This window comes from Channa argus, chromosome 10, assembly GCF_033026475.1.
Source record: "Channa argus isolate prfri chromosome 10, Channa argus male v1.0, whole genome shotgun sequence".
Lineage (NCBI taxonomy): Eukaryota > Metazoa > Chordata > Actinopteri > Anabantiformes > Channidae > Channa > Channa argus.
The window spans coordinates 17,639,585-17,655,594 of NC_090206.1; the positions used below are offsets into that span (position 1 = coordinate 17,639,585).

The 16,010-nt window shown below is 40.9% G+C and overlaps 1 protein-coding gene across 9 annotated transcripts in view; it reads left to right on the forward strand.

The window, feature by feature from the left end:
• bcorl1 (BCL6 corepressor-like 1) overlaps positions 1 to 16,010 on the forward strand; it is a 32,287-nt gene that overhangs the window by 6,617 nt on the left and 9,660 nt on the right. For 5 of the 9 annotated variants that reach the window (XM_067518078.1, XM_067518080.1, XM_067518077.1 and 2 more), the window contains 11 exons: positions 313 to 398; positions 493 to 3,105; positions 3,407 to 3,536; positions 3,836 to 4,306; positions 5,213 to 5,400; positions 5,668 to 5,934; positions 6,030 to 6,196; positions 6,582 to 6,727; positions 7,551 to 7,628; positions 8,441 to 8,612; positions 9,912 to 11,709. In XM_067518078.1, the coding sequence (XP_067374179.1) occupies positions 393 to 398; positions 493 to 3,105; positions 3,407 to 3,536; positions 3,836 to 4,306; positions 5,213 to 5,400; positions 5,668 to 5,934; positions 6,030 to 6,196; positions 6,582 to 6,727; positions 7,551 to 7,628; positions 8,441 to 8,612; positions 9,912 to 10,263 (4,590 nt within the window). In that variant the 5' untranslated portion in view covers positions 313 to 392 and the 3' untranslated portion in view covers positions 10,264 to 11,709. Of the gene's footprint in view, positions 1 to 312; positions 399 to 492; positions 3,106 to 3,406; positions 3,537 to 3,835; positions 4,307 to 5,212; positions 5,401 to 5,667; positions 5,935 to 6,029; positions 6,197 to 6,581; positions 6,728 to 7,550; positions 7,629 to 8,440; positions 8,613 to 9,894; positions 11,710 to 16,010 lie in introns of those variants that run through there. The other 4 variants (XM_067518083.1, XM_067518084.1, XM_067518085.1 and 1 more) reach the window with 4 other exon arrangements.

Here is a 16,010-nt window from a genome sequence, read left to right on the forward strand (position 1 = left end):
ATCGATGAGCACTAACAAATTGTTCCCAGTGTGCAAACAACTAAAACCAAAGGGAGCAACAAAACAAATATGTTCCTGACTCTGCTATACATCTCTCTGCTAACCGGAATTGTCTCCCCGCGCTGAGGAAATCGTAATATATCTGGCCCTCAATCTCAAAGAAAGGACATTTTTAGTTGGTTACTCTGAAATAAATATTGTCACACAAAATAGGTATAATTCCTTTTATGAAGGATACAATTAACGTCTCCTCAGTATAGGAAATTAGAACATTACTAACAGTGAGTAACTGCTCTTTTTTGTATTTTGCAGCATACTACTGTACTTCAAAGAAAACTCTCACCTGACAGACTCACCTACCCCCTGAGGCATGTTGTGTTGAAGAAACACCTATGCAGGTAATTGTATTTTATTACAGTTAGATTGCTATATTATACATTGTTTGCTCTTATCTAATTACCACTGGCCTCATGAACTTCTCTTATTACTCAGGTGGATCCTACACTAATGAATGTAGGGGATGGAGGCACGGTGAGCAGAGAGATCAGTGCTCCAAATAAAGCGTCTACTAGTATGGTGGGAAATCCCCCCCAGACGCTCCCCCCTGAGTTTAGAGGAGATGTTACCCTCAGTCAGCAAAACAAGACCACTCCAACAACAGACTGTAAGACAGCGAAAGCCTGCCTGGACACTAGCAATTACAACCACAGCCCTGAGCTTTCTTCACCTCAGCAGCCCAACAATGGGCCAATGTCAAGCTCAGCCCTTGCCAACTCGGAGAAGAGAGCAGATAAAAGGGCAGAGGCATCTAAAGTCAAGGCGGATGGAGTCGGGGTCTTCCCTACTCCTCAGTGGTCAAGTGGTGTAAAAGTCAACCGGGAGGACTCCCTCAATCCGTGTCATAGCAATGTGACATCCAGTAAGAAAACACATCTACAGACACAGTCTGTGCAAAGTGTTCCACCTGGGTTTCAGTGTGCCACTATGTTTAAACCATCCCAGCCTGTTGCCTTCCTTCCCTCCACAAATTTTTCCTCTCCACTTTGTAAAATCACTCTTCCACCAGCACTGGGTCAGATTGCAGCTTTGAGAGAAGCCACAGCCAGTCAGTTTCAGAAAGAAATCCAGCCTCAAAGCTCAGGTGTCGGAGGAACACCTCTCATGCAGACCTATTCCTATCCATTCTCTGTGGGCCGGACTCCAGCTGGAGAGAAAAAAGCAGGCACATCAACCACAAAGCTTAAATCTAACCATTCGTCGAGTAAGAATTCCAAATCTGTAGGAGAGCATAAATCTTTAGCATCAGTTGTAGCCTCACCAGCTATAGCACTACCGTTGCAACATCCGTCATTAACTTCTGCAGCACCCACCCGCTACACGTTGTCTCCCACTGCTGCCATTTGTTGTGGCTCTGCGCTGGCCAGCATTGCCTCTCAGAGCAGACTACTGAAGCATGTGGAGAAAGGCAGCAGCATAGACAAGGCGACCATGGGCTCTCTTAAAATGACACCTCCATCTGCTTCAGAGGATCGCACAGCTTGCTCAGTTGAACCAAGAGATGTCCCTCTTGATTTATCTGCTAAATCAAAACGTCCAAAATGCATAAGTGACCCTCCAGTTTCTATGATGGAGCCTCATAATAATGAGTTAAACCAGAGAGATTTTCTAAACTCAAAGAGGACTCATTCTACAACTTATAACTCAGCTGTGCAATACCCCATCTTACCCAATACCCACAGAAATGGATCTCATCAAAAGCAAACACACAGGCCCCAGAATCACCAGGTCCCGGAGCCCAAACCAAACAGGGGGAAGGGATCTTCACAAGACTCTGTCAAAAACATCCCTGGAACTTATGTAGGTGTGGCTAGCCCTATACTGGCTTCTACTCTTTGTGGCAAAGATGGAAAAGGGCCTTTTGCAGATGAATTTCAGAGTTTTGCAAAGCAGGAGTTTATATCTATAATTGATCAAGGAGAACATATGGCCTCAGGAGGAAAGAAGCCATCCTGTCTGATGAAGGGCAACCAACATGCACACAGTGTCAAGCATGTTAAAAACACCAGCACAGCCATACTAACTAAAAACTGTCCTTCTAAAGGAGCCCTAACAACTGCACTGTCAAGCTCTGCCATTACTCAGATTAATCAAAAATCTGGACCTGGCAAAACAGCGGTGCCATACTCTACCACTGTTGTAAATCCAGCTTGGCAACAACCGTCCCATCTTCCTCAAACCTCACCTGTTCAGAGAAAGATCTCACAAGGATCCCCAAAGACCAAATGCAATACAATTACAGAAGGATCTAAGTTCCAGAGTACTCATCACAGCCCGTCCAAACATGAGGATGATAAGTGGGAGAGAATAAAGTCTCCCCTATCCAACCTTGCATCCATTGTAAAACAGCAAGCTCTCGAAACAACCGCCTTGGTAGGTGATGGTAATACTCAAGCCTCACCCACTGCATTAAGAAAAGCTGATATTCTGAATCCACTCACTGGGAGCCACGACACCCAGTCTAAACATACTTCTGCTTTTGAATATCCAGCATACTGGTCGGTGGAAAAATGGCCTGGTGTGCCATCTCAAGGGGATTCAGCTCAAACTATGAAGAGACTTGAGAAGGCATATACCACTGAGCCTTTGGAGAATAATACTGAGATACACAGCAGTCATGTACCACACATGGGACTACAAGCGAAGCAAGGTGCTTCAAAACCCAGTGGCCAGTCTCATCTTTTTGGAAGCAATGCAGCAGCAAATGGGAACAGGATGGAGAGCAAACTAGCCCAGGTGTTAGAAGGAGAGATTTTGAAGAAAGAAAGTGGGGCGTCAGACAGTCCTACCAGTGAAAAATCGGAGGGCATGGTTGCGCCTATTATTACAGGCCAGTCCGCGGGGGGAGGTGATAAGTTTGAGAAGAAAACAAACAAAACCAAAGAGGAGTCGCCAACCAAAGCAAAAGCTGCTGCCATCAAACAAAAGAAAACCAGTCCTAAGAAGCCAGCAAAGGAAAAGTCACCAACTGAGCCATCAAAGAAGGCTGCAGGAAAGAAAAAACAAGACACAGAAAACACTACAACCAAAGTGTCTTGCCAAAAAAAGGTAAATTATCTTTAAGTACAGGACTGTTAATGTCCAGGGGTTCTTTGCACATTTCTTGTTTTTTTTCATTTGTATGAATTTATGGAAATATATGAAGTAGCATTCATCTTTTAAAATTCTAAGATTTTGAGTAATGAACACGACATACAGAGCCTCCTTTCATAAAATTAATCTTTGACTGGTGATTTAGCTTCCAAAGGTTCATTGCAAGTCTGTAACAAGCTCTCCATCACCATGAAAGCTTTGTGATCAATAGCATCCAATACAGCCTGCTCACTCTCTCCCCTGTGTATTTCAACAGAAGAAACAATGTGCACCTGTGCTGGAGCACACTCTGTCAGCAGGAAAACTTTCCCCACAGAGTAAAGAGCCAATTCCAAGGGACAAGATCAGTCCCAACAAGGTTGAGCAACCAACCTGCAACAAACCAGGTATAGTCTTTGTTTTATATAATCCTCTGACATCTACTGCCCTTAAAAGTTCTCACAGCGTGCAGATATTCTTGACATCTTTCACAGATTTAATGATGCTTTAAGCTGTGTCAAACATGTAGCCTTTTGTCAAGCTTCCATTTATATGACTATAGGCTGCTCATAGATTTTGTTGTAGAGATAAATAGCCTGCAGTCAGCCTAAGAAATATGGTAGGTTGTGTGTATTAAGCAGACAGAAAAGGTCTCACAAAGCATAGAAGTGATGGTGAGTGTAACAATCTGATGTGATTTAATCAGTTACAGAGAGTGGTAGCAGTCTTCAGAATGTGGAGACCCCAGTCTCTCTCAGTAGCTCTGGTTTATCCAGTAAGGAGAAAGACACTACAGAGAGCTCCTTCCCAAGATTGAGGAGAGGACGACGTCGTGCTGATGAGGCTCGACTCGACCTCTGGGGCTTTGCAACGCCTTCCCCTCCACCCCCCCCAATGCCTCCTCCCCCAGCTTCTCCGTCACCCCCTGTGACTCCCACCCAACCCACACGGCGTCCAAGAGGTAGGCCTCGTTCAAACCCCCCACCAGAGCGAGCGTATCAAGGGAAGGGGAAGACGGCCAGCGCAGAGGGCGACACTCCTGCGCATAAGAAGCGCCGGCGCTGCCGAAGCAAAAAGTATCAGGCTGGAGAATACATCACAGAGAAAGTTAAGCTGGAAGATGCCGAGCACCTCGAAGAATCAAGCTCACTGAGACAAGACAGTGGAACTCCAGCAGGTACTAAGCTTCTCTGCGGAGAGAGAGAGAGAAAGTTACAAGCTTCCAGCACATTGGACTATTTTCTGACATTTTATTGCCCCAATAATTTACATAAAGGTAAAAGTAAAGTAAAAAAGTTAAGTACAAATCATTGGCAAATAAATAGCCAATTAAAAATTAACATTAGTTGGAGGTTTAATAGTTTTATTCTTTTAATCACAGCAGATGTTAGTTGATAACGGCTTCACAAATCAGCCTGCAGTGTCCTGTACAAAGCAGGTAGAGACATACCCCAAAAGGTGGTTCTACAAAGTACTGACTCAGGGGGCCTGAATACAAATGGAGAATACCACGCTTTTCAGATATTTATTTGTAAGAAAAATCTGAAAGCCATGTATAATTTTCCTTTCATGTCACAATTATGTACCAATTTGTGTAGGTCTATCACATAAAACAAAATACATTTACATTTGTTGTTGTAATGTGACAAAATGTGGACACTTTCAAGGGGTATGGATACTTTTTCAAGGCACTGTAGATGAAGATGTTTAGATGATTAGGTGTAGATCCATCCACAGCACGTCCAGATAACTACCTGATGTGGATATGACACATACAGTATAAGGTGTCTGTATATATAGAAGCTTTATAGAAACATGGCAAACTGGAACATGAGATTGAAAAAGTAGAGCAGAGTAGATGTTACATAGAGATTACCCCGGTTGGTGCAGGAAGTACTGGCCTGTTTGCTGCTGGCAAAAAAAAGAAAAACACTTAAAATTTTCCCTAGTGCTTGTTCAGCTTGGTAGATGAGAGGGATGAAGGTGCACCATCAGTACTTGATAGAAAAGATGGACGCTGTTTAAATAGTAACAGTTTTTGTTTGTGCCTCACTTTAATCTCCAGTCCAATTTGTCATCACAGATCCTCAGGTAGAGCAATGTCCGAGTCCCATTGGCTCCAGTCCAGAGCCTCCTCAGCGAAGACCTTCGTTCACCCGCTCTGGATCGGTTCGCTACCAGGAGAGTGAGGTATCTCCAGAGGGCAGTGACAAACCTTCAGGGAAGAGAAAATTCAAAAGCAAACACCTGTGTGACAGTGATGAGCAGAAGGTAAGTCGCTTGCTGCTGCTGCTGCCTCTTGATGGATTGCAGTTCATCTCAAGTCATACAGTGTTGATAGGCGCATGGTTCCACAAATATATTAGCTTACAGTGCCCCCCTGTGGCTTGATAAATGCCATTTTTATCACATTTATGGTTCCAGATGCTTTTATTCAGCCCCGCTCTTTGATAAGTGCAACCTATTGCCAGAACTTCGCATTGCATTGCACAATATTCCATTTCACACAGTACACTAATCAATAAATCTCTTTTTCAGATTAAGACCAAACGCAGCATTTTGGGCAAGCGTGTCGCCTCACTTGCCCTGGATGATGATTGTGCTGATGTGAAAAGACCAGATAGCCCCCCACCCACTTCAAAAAGTTTGCCATCATCTCCAAACAATAGGAAAGTCTCATCAGGAAGAAACAGTGGTTCAGAGTCTCCATCCAAAAGACCCGTTCCTCCAGAGGTTCGACGACTGATTGTCAATAAAAATGCTGGGGAGACCTTGCTTCAGCGTGCAGCGCGCTTGGGCTATCAGGTAAAATCCCACCTCTTTACTAACTTTAGTTAACAGTCTGCCTCCTGAAGGCATGTTATCGTGACAAAGTACATCTGATTTACCATTGTGTGCAGGACGTAGTTCAGTATTGTCTGGAAAAGGACATCAGGGAGGTGAATCGGCGTGACAATGCCGGTTACACAGCTCTCCATGAGGCATCCTCTAGAGGCTGGACTCAGATTGTCCAGATGTTGCTGAAACATGGTGCAGATGTCAACTGTAGCGCCCAGGATGGAACACGGTAAGGCTTTGTGTGTCATGTTTTAGAGTCATGGTTCTAGTAAGTAAAATTTATAATGTGAGCCTATAGAGTATGTTTATGAGTGTAACTCTTTTAGTATGAGCATGGTTTTCTTGACGTTTGCAAACAGCATGTGTAACAAAATAATTAAAGCGTAAAGGTCCATTTTATAGCTCTTTGAAGTAGTCGGTCATATTCCACAGCCTGTACTGAATAAATAGAGGCTGCTCAAATGTCAACTAGTCATATAGGGAACATATATGTTGCATTTGTTATGTTTTTAAAGAAATTAGTGTTTTGTGGTCAAAAGTCAATAAAATCAAGTTATTTATAACCTGATAATCATTTACTTGTTTATTGCTGCATTTGTTTGTTGTTTTCTCAGGCCTCTTCATGATGCAGTGGCAAGTGATAATCTTCCAATAGTTTGGTTGCTTCTGAATCATGGTGCTGATCCGACTCTGGCCACCTACTCTGGACACACGCCGGTCAAACTGGCACATAGTCCAAGCATGAAGACCTTCCTTACAGGTAGTTCATGCCTTTTATTTGCCTCCTTTTCCATCAGAAAAAGTTGCTTTAGATAAATAGCCACACTTCGAATATCTTATATTTCCACAGATTTTGACCGTCACTGTTTGCTGTTAGATGTGTTACTCAGATTGCTTAGTTGTCCAAAACTAAAAGTGCTGTGCTACTAAAAAGAGGCTCATTCTAAGATTCCTCTAATGAAGTTGATATTGTTACTTACATATTTTATTAATTATTTTATTAATCAATAACTCATCACTGACCATTAATAATTTCAAGATAGTCTCTGTGCAAGACACTGAACCCCTAACAGCCTATTCCCTTCCCCAGCTGTGCAGTGCCAAGGGGTCCAAGCCCGGTAGAAATTGGGGAGGGTTGCGTCAGGAAGGGCATCCGGTGTCAAAACTGTGCCAAATCAATATGCGGACAATGATCCGCTGTGGCTGTGGCGACCCTGAACTCACGGGATAAGCCGAAAGGACAAAAAATAAAAATAAATCAAATAAGGCCAATAGTGTCATAAAAAAAATACTTGCAAAAAGGCTTTATGCTTGTTTTTGATGATTACTTTTATGTCCTGTTAGGAAATATTTGCCTTGGGCTGCAAGAAATCACAGAAAACTAAATATTTTTTAAACCAACTTGTTACAAATGCTGATTTAAATAGCAGATTCAAGAATATTTTCCCAGCACTTTTCATAGTTGTGAAGGTCGATCTGAACATCAGTCAGCTAACAGTTCATTTCTATTTCTTTATGTTTCTGTTGTTTTTGTATGTCATATCATGTCCTCAACCTTTTCTAAATTCTAAATGTTTTTTCAGAATATTTCACAGATCTTGAAGGCCGCGGTGAACAGGATCCTAGTTTACCCTGGGATTTCTACAGCAGCTCCCTGTTTGGTAAGAAAGCAGTGGATCTGGCTGTTTATCTTTCTGTATATCTGTCATTGTGGCTGTCAATTTGTCAGTCCATCAGTTCATGAAACAGTAAATTTCTCCATTTGGCTTCCTAGGTAAACATTGTTCTTATAAGTCTGTGAGGCAGAAGAATATAGGCCTGTTCGAGCAATTACCAGTTTCCTCCAGTTGATTTTGTGCTTAGTGTTTCCACTATAGACTGATGTTTTATTTAATTTGTTACATTTTACCTTGTTTTTGTTAAAAATATTCTTCAAATGAGATTGAGATTTTGCTCACCCAAGGTGTAGACTGCAATTTGTGCGCTTTGATTACATTCTTTCCCCCTAAAACCTTTTTTAGTCAGGGTGCCTAATCCTAAATTGTCCCTAAAATGAGTGTTATATAATGGATTTTTCCTTGTGTTACCTGCACACAGAGTGACGGGGGATCTTGAGGATTATTCATGTCTTTAGAAGCCATTGTGCCATTCAATCTTGTACAACTGGAGAGGCCTTATACATTTAAAACCTGACCAACATGATAATCCCTCCACTGAAAACACTTTAATTTTATTTTATATTTAAAAAAATAAATTAAATGGGTCTTTTTGTCTTTAATCTTAATCTTAGAATCTTTTAAAATGTGGTAAAAGTTATTTTCTGGGTGCTGGTACCTAACTTAGCAGTCATAAGAAGGCTGTTACTCTGACTTGTACGCTAGAGGGCGACCTAACACTGTAATAAAGATGCTCACTGGTGATACAGATGCAACCAGTTTTTCATTTTCTCACCTCAGCGAACATTCTCTTCCAGAGATTGAGCAGGAGCCATGCTGGGACTTCCTGTTGTCTGAGCAGAATCAGGAGCTGGAGGAGAATGTAACAGGGATGACAGAGCGAGACCTGGACAAAGATTGCCTTCTCTTTGAGTTCTCCGATGAGCCTCTCCTACCCTGCTATCATGTTCAGGTTTCATTAACACAGGGGTGAGTGAGCAAAGATGCGATGATGTTGACAGTATAAATGCGAAGCACTCAGATGCATAAACCACAATCATTTATAAATTTGTTGTTTGTTAATACAAGGCAATGAATAGAAGGGTTTTTTTTATCAAGACATGGAGTTAAGGATATTTAAATTATTCACACCATTAAAGATGTGTATGTAAATGTGCATGTAATTGCACAGTGTTTTCAAAAATGAAAGCAATTTACATCAGACAAAATAGCTGAGGAGCTAAAGCCGTTTCTTTCTCTGTGACACTCTGTTAACGTCCTTGATGTTATTAATCCTATTGGCATCAGTTGCTCTCAGGCTGCTGCCACAACACAAAACCAAATAGAATAAGACCCACAACAGATATGGTGGAATATCTGCAGTGTGGAACTACAGATGTTACATGACCGCATGCTCTCTAAGCAATGTTGAGCTGGATATTTAGTCCAGACTACTCAAGAAAAGGGTCAAGAAAACCCATATAGCCTCCTGTTCTCTACTATGTGGCCCATAGTTGTGACGTGCCCATGTCGCTCACCAGTGTCATACTGCATCCGATCAGTCGCATAATTTGTCATCTGGGACACAAGTGTATAATCCAACTGGATGTTCATGAGCTAAATCCTTACACAGTCAGGTTGTTGAAGGACTGGAAGAATCAAAGGAGGTCATTTTTGCAGTTTTACCTGATTCTTCCAGATGGAAATACATGTGGGAATATGTTTCTGATTTCATTTCATAAAGAAACCTGCAGATTTGGTTTAGATTTTTAACATTTTTAGTGAAAGAACATCTGTAATCTACAGTATGTTCATGCTTACTAAATGTCCCTCAGAGACAATGATTGGATTGCTTACTTTTGCAGTAAATGTATTTACCTTGAACTAATTAGAAAGGAATATTTGTATACTTTCTCATGTCAGCTACTTAACCACACAAGCTTGAGTACACATTTACTAACTGGATTACCTGCATTAAGGAATTAGATTTATATATTGTCTACATGTATGACATACAATGACAATGACATATGTATTAAAGCCAGTAGTTCTCTGGAAGGTTGAAAATGAATTAAGTGTATGCTTGAAAAACGATCACTTGTTATTTAAAGTACACAGCATAGTATGTTTTTTAAGCACAAAGAAAAGAAGCTTTACTTGAGAAAAAATGGATAGACTGCCTATAAATTCCTTGGCCTTTGTGTCTTTGATCAAAAATGGGGCCATAGTATTTCAGATTTTTTGTTTTTGGTTTGGTTTTCATTAGCTGCAGATGTTTCTCTCTTGCAGTTTCTGCAACTGGTTCCTCCTGACAGACGTCCTGAAGCGTCTAAAGATGTCTGCCCGAATCTTTCGAGCACGTTATCCACACTTGGAGGTGGTCAGCTTATCACGCACTGAGCTCTGGAGACAGGTATCAGTTAGCCAGGTGAGCTCCGCTCTAGCTTCACCATACAGATGCAAAAACAAGAAGGAGGATGAAGAGGATGATGAGGGACTTGTGGATTTGGTGCGTACTGTACCTGAACTCCAGAGACTACTTGGCTCATCCATTCACATCCTACAAGAGAACGAGGAGGAAGAGGAAGAGGAAGAGAAGGAAGAGATACTGACAAACACAGGGAAGATTCAGAGGCGATAGCCTCTCTTGTGTCACACTACTCCAACATTTCAACAGTTTAAAATGTGTCAGCCTAAGTCCTGTAAGCAGCAGCTCTAAGGAAACCTGTCCGTCCATTGTAATGAAGGTCATGGGTATAATTCCAGCTACACTAATGACTTGACACTCCACCTTTGACCTCAGACAGAAAGTGTCCAAAAGGACCTGCACACAGGAGTGATCAGCGCTAGAAAGCAGCTTTCAGGTTCCTATCTATAGGTATATTTGAATACATGAGAACTATTGAGCAAACCTTTTATATTGATTATGTATATACATGTAGTTTATATGTATATCTTGCCATCAGGGTTAACACATTTGGTTATAATGTATATTCTTGTGGCAAGGGGCGGATTATGTTTTGGACTTTATGTTTGGGTTTGATCCCGAGGGAAAGCGATATTTTTTGATGGGAGATAATCCAAGGTGTGTATCTTGGTGAACTTTTGAGCGAAGCTGGGACAGTAAGTCAAGGCTAAGTCAGGGAGGCTACTGGCCTGGATGGATTCTCTGGAGACCGGGAGACCTGCAGAGGAGAGACCACAGCACATAGTCAAACACAATTGGCCGCCCAGCTCGGAGCCTCATACCTTGTTTCTCCTGTTTCCTTTTCACTCTTCAAGAGATCATTATTGGAAGGACCTAAAAGCTTAGGTTGTTTATTTCTCCTCCACATTTCACATTGTAAGCCTGGGTAGCACGGGCTGTCCCAGTCCCTGCTCACAGTATGAAATAATGTGTGTTTGAACTTTGAGATTTGATTTTGTTTACGAACTGGACAGATAGTCATGGTCTTCGCTCCCCAGGACTCCTCCTGAACTGATACAGATTCCTGTGTATCTTTTAGAGGAAAGGTTGTACTGCCTTTGGAGTCCAGAGCCTTCTCCTCAGAAAGAGGAGCTGAGATGCCCTCTTAACTGCAGCCACGACTGTCCCCTATGATGTCCCAATATGGTGTTTTCAGATCCCAGAGTGCTTTGTGTTGCAGTGTTTTATTTACACTGTTTGTTGTGCTTAATTTAATAGTCATTAATATATTTGACCTCTTGTGTATCTGACAAGCCTATCTATGGGTTAACTGTTGCTTTGTATGGTTGGTGCTTCATTTTGAAATGTACTTATTAGGATCCCTTTATTCTGAGCTTTTCCTCCCTCATTCAAAAACAGTATTTCAAAACAGCAAAAGTACAGTTTTAATGTACTGGTGCTAAGATAGATTTTGTGTTGACAATCAATGAAGTTTTGGTTTGAAGTCACAAGCTAATAAAAGATATTTAAGATGAAGAGACTAAAGGTGTAAAGAAAAGTATAGTTTCAGGAAACAGACTGAAGACTGAAAGACTGAGCCGTGTGTGAGATCTTGAAAGAGCCTTTTATTTGATTCTTTTATAAGAAATCAGCAAGAATAAAGCATGATTGTGAATCATAGTTGTATGTCTTTGTTTTGTCATGTCGTTATAATGAATTGTGTTCAGGAGCTAATTCTCCCTGTCACGTGTTGGAATGATTACTCATCCCTTTTTATCACAGATTATTGGTTCAGAACTATGACACTAATATTTGCTCTACTTAAAAAATCTTTTTATCTTATGTCTGTAAAGATACAGTATGTACTGTAACTTTTTTTAAATGTTTGTTTTAGTAGCGATATGCTTCATAATTTATTCTGGACAGGTAATTCCTGTGACACAGACTCGCAGAACAACACTGGCAGCTGTGCATATATTCACTTCTTCAGATTCATCTTTCTAACCTTCTGTCACTGATGCTGATGTAAGAGGGTATAGCGCACATATCTCTGAGAAATCAAAGCCTTTAATACAGCATCAGTATTTATTGCATTGGGCAGATTAATTTAAGTGTCAGCTTGACACCCTAAAAGTTGCGGACTGTAGCTGTAACTTCTGTTTTTTTACAGTATCAGTCAAACGTTTTGATGCATCTTCTTATCTGGTGTTTTTCTCTGTCATTTTCTACATTGAAGACTAATAATAATGACATCAGAACTATGAAGTTACAAGTAGGAACTTTCCACTTTTTACTTTGCACACTTGTCATTTAGCTACATGAGAGTGCACTGGAAATACTTTTCTAAATCAGTGTTAAGGAGTTCCTACACAGGATAAGCACTCGTTAGTTGTTTTACCTTCACGCTGCAGTCCATCTCAAGCTAAACAAACTCAGTTAGGTAGACATCTTAGCCAGGTCATTTGATACTTCATCACTCCTTCTTAGGCAAATATCTCTTACAGGTGTGTTCAGATCATTGTCTTGCTCAAAAGCAAGTAATGGTCCCACCAAGTGCAGACAAAATGGCACGGCACGTCATGACTGAATGTTGTGGTAGCCATCTTGGTTAAGTTTTATTTTCATAATTCGGAATAAATTGTTAATAGTGTCGCTAGCCGAGCACCCCCCGGCATCATCACAACTCCTTTTTCACTTTTGTATTGGTCTTCCTCACTGGTGTTTGTTTGTTTTGCTGTGATTTAAGTAGGAAGGCCTGATTCTCACAGTTTCCCCTCTGTTGCATTTCTGACTGATACATGCACTTAACCAGAAGCAACATAACCAGGGTAGGCTTATCATTTTTGTGTTTATTTGCTGTTAAATTTAAATACTTGAATTTAAACCTAAAATTGTGAAGTCCCATTTACCCTGGCCTACATGATCAAGGTTCAATCAACCCTCTACCTCCACTGCACTTCTCCACATTAAGACAAATGGAGCGAATTTCTGTTAAAAAATACAAGAATGTTGCACAATGAAGTTGCTGTTAAGTGGTGATTTCTCTTGGTTCTTTTATGAGGTAATCCACTGCAGCACAGGTAACTTTTTCTTGTGCTCCCTGCCTAAGAGCCAGTTTCACCATAGCATTAGAAGATTTTTGCTGTTTGATTTGCTAAAACTTTCAGTGTTCTTGAAATGTTCTGGATTGACTGGCCTACATGCCTTAAAGTAACAATGGACTGGTATTTCAATGAGAACAGACTTAAGAATAGCAATTCAGAGTACTTGAAGGTCATTGTCCAAATGTGTTGGACTGAAAAGGAATGATTTGCCATTTTTTGAGGAATCTAAAATATAAACTATTTTTCATTTTAAAACTTTAATACAATCATATTATTTCATAGTTTTGATGTCAGTGATAATCATATTGGCTTATCCTGTGAGTTCAGGGTCACCGCAGCACATCATTTGGCACAGTTTTTACACTGGATGCCCTTCCTGATGCAACCTTCCCCAATTTGTACTTGGCTTGGGACCGGTGCTGCTCAGCTGGGCATGGGATGTTGGGGGTTAAGTGTCTTGCTCAAGGAAACTTGGATGTGTGGTCGGGAAGAGCAGGGCGCGAACCTCGGACCCTGTGGTCGATGTTGAATTATATAATTACAAAGATAAACCAATGAAGGAGACACTGTGTCTAGATTAGTACTGTAGGTGTCACTGATAATACTGAGTCTGTTCATTCATTTAATGTCTCTTCTTTAATTTCTGCTGTTCGAGGTTTTCGTTTTTACCTTTATCCTGTAATAGCTACTTTTCACCCCATTCAGCAAAACTGTCCAACCTTAGGTCCTAAATCCCTAAAATTGTAGAGACCTTGAAGACCTCTCAACTTAGCATACAATCAATTGATTGCAACTGTTTAAGTGGACTTTGCATTTGTTTTGGCAACAGTTGTTTCCACAGTCAAGCATAAACTCCCAGTGACCTTATGCTTTCCAGCATTGTTGCGAGTAGACTGATCTTTAATTTCAATTTAGGAAAGAAGTCGTGTAATATACAATATAAGCTGAAGAATCACAATTGCTGCTACTGATATGATATGATGCAAATTTGTTTTCAGTTTTTACTGACCTCTTTGATCACATCACAGGGTCGCTCCTTAAAAAATATAAAACTTACTTCTAATTTTATCAGTGTAAAGGCAAACTCAAAACCATGGCTGCATTAATGAAACATTTGTGAAAAGTCATAAAACAAAAAAAGTAATTGAAATAATGTCATATTCTATGGTACAGAATTACAGCAAGTCTTTATTATTGGAGCTATGACCTAATCATGACTGTAGGAAACATGTTTACAGTGTGGTCTGAGTTTGGTTTATCCACTAGAGGGAACCAATGACGTTGACAATCTGCTGTCTGCATCTTCAGTCTGACTTCAATAAGAATAGAAATTAGTTATTGACTTTACTGGTGCTGCTGTTTTACTTTACATAAGTTTTGCAACATGTAAAAGCACACAGCACAGCACAACACAAGCTGGGTTCGTGGGAGCCAAGATTCAGCAACTTGAGTGTCAAAATCTCTGTGGGATCGAGAAATCGTTTAAAAAACACACTAAGACAAAACAGTTTCTTCGAATTGCAGTTTGTCAAGGCAACAAAGTGACTGAGCCAAACACCAGACGGTGGCATGATGTGACTAATGATGTTACAGTGACTAAACGCTCAAAAATCTGATATTCACAAACACAACTGCTGTTTCTCTAAAGTTTATTTTCCCCTACAGTAGAATATAAATTGATAAAAGTGGTGCAGGTTTGTTTTACCATTTAAAATTATGAGATTAATTAAATGTTTGCTAGTCATAAATTTATCTGACTAGTAACAGTCATTTAACAGTAATTTACCTATGGACCTCTGATTGATGTGACCGTGAAACGCTGAGATGTGCCATTGTACTGATACGTGACATACCAGGCGTTGCCCCTCGCAGGGCCCCATGGTACAGATGGTCCAAACAGCAGAGTAACCTATACAGTCCCCACGAGGTTATTCGAGTTCAATCACTGCTGTGGCTGGGCCTTATCTAGCAGCAGCAATAGCATGTGGCTGCTGCTGTATTTGAGCCATGTGGGACCGACTTTCAGGTTCCTATCTGGTTAAAGTTTTTTGTACATGAAGAGTTTATTTTAAAATACATGAAAAATGCCTACAGCAGTTTAGCACAAGAACTGTGAATAAGCAGTAAACTGATTCTAGACTATTCAAGCTGTTCCAATTGATCATGTTTCTCATGCTCTTGGGAAAATTTTGACTCATTACATCATACATGCTCTCTGATCCACCCACTTCACCAAGCCCCTGCCATGCCTCGCCGCTCATTGGCCTCCTGTCTTGGGGCAGGAGCGCTCGATTGGTTTAAAATGAGGGCAAGTCTGCACAAGACCTACTGACAGACTGACATGGAAGGCGGAAGGGAGGCTTGCCTGTTGATTTTCATTGTTCCTATAAGGAGACAAAGGATGGTGGGGGAAAGATACGCTCCGCACAACACACATACTTGTCAAATTAAGTGTTATGTGTAAGCAAAGGGGGTGGGTGATCTTTGTATTTAATTTAATCAAAACCCATAATCTGTTCTTTCATTTCACCAAACCTCAATAAAACTAAATCCAGCCTTTTAAATCCATTCTAAGTTACACGTAGCAACATGCCCTTCAAAAGGCTTTGCAGGGCAATACTGATTATTTTGCACCCGTCTGTATAGTTGTATTTATGAAAAGTTGGTCCTCTGAACACCTTCTGCATTGCCCTGGTTCAACGAGGACATCGGTTGTTGCTGTTAACAACGCTTTGCTCCAGTTATGTAACAGTCCTCTAAAAAAAAAAATGCACAGAAGGGGGAAGTCCTGCTCACTTGACTTGCCTCCAAAGCTCCGTCTTGACACTTCCCTTTCTCTCAGTTCCCATTGAAAACAAGTCTGTTGATTGCCGACCT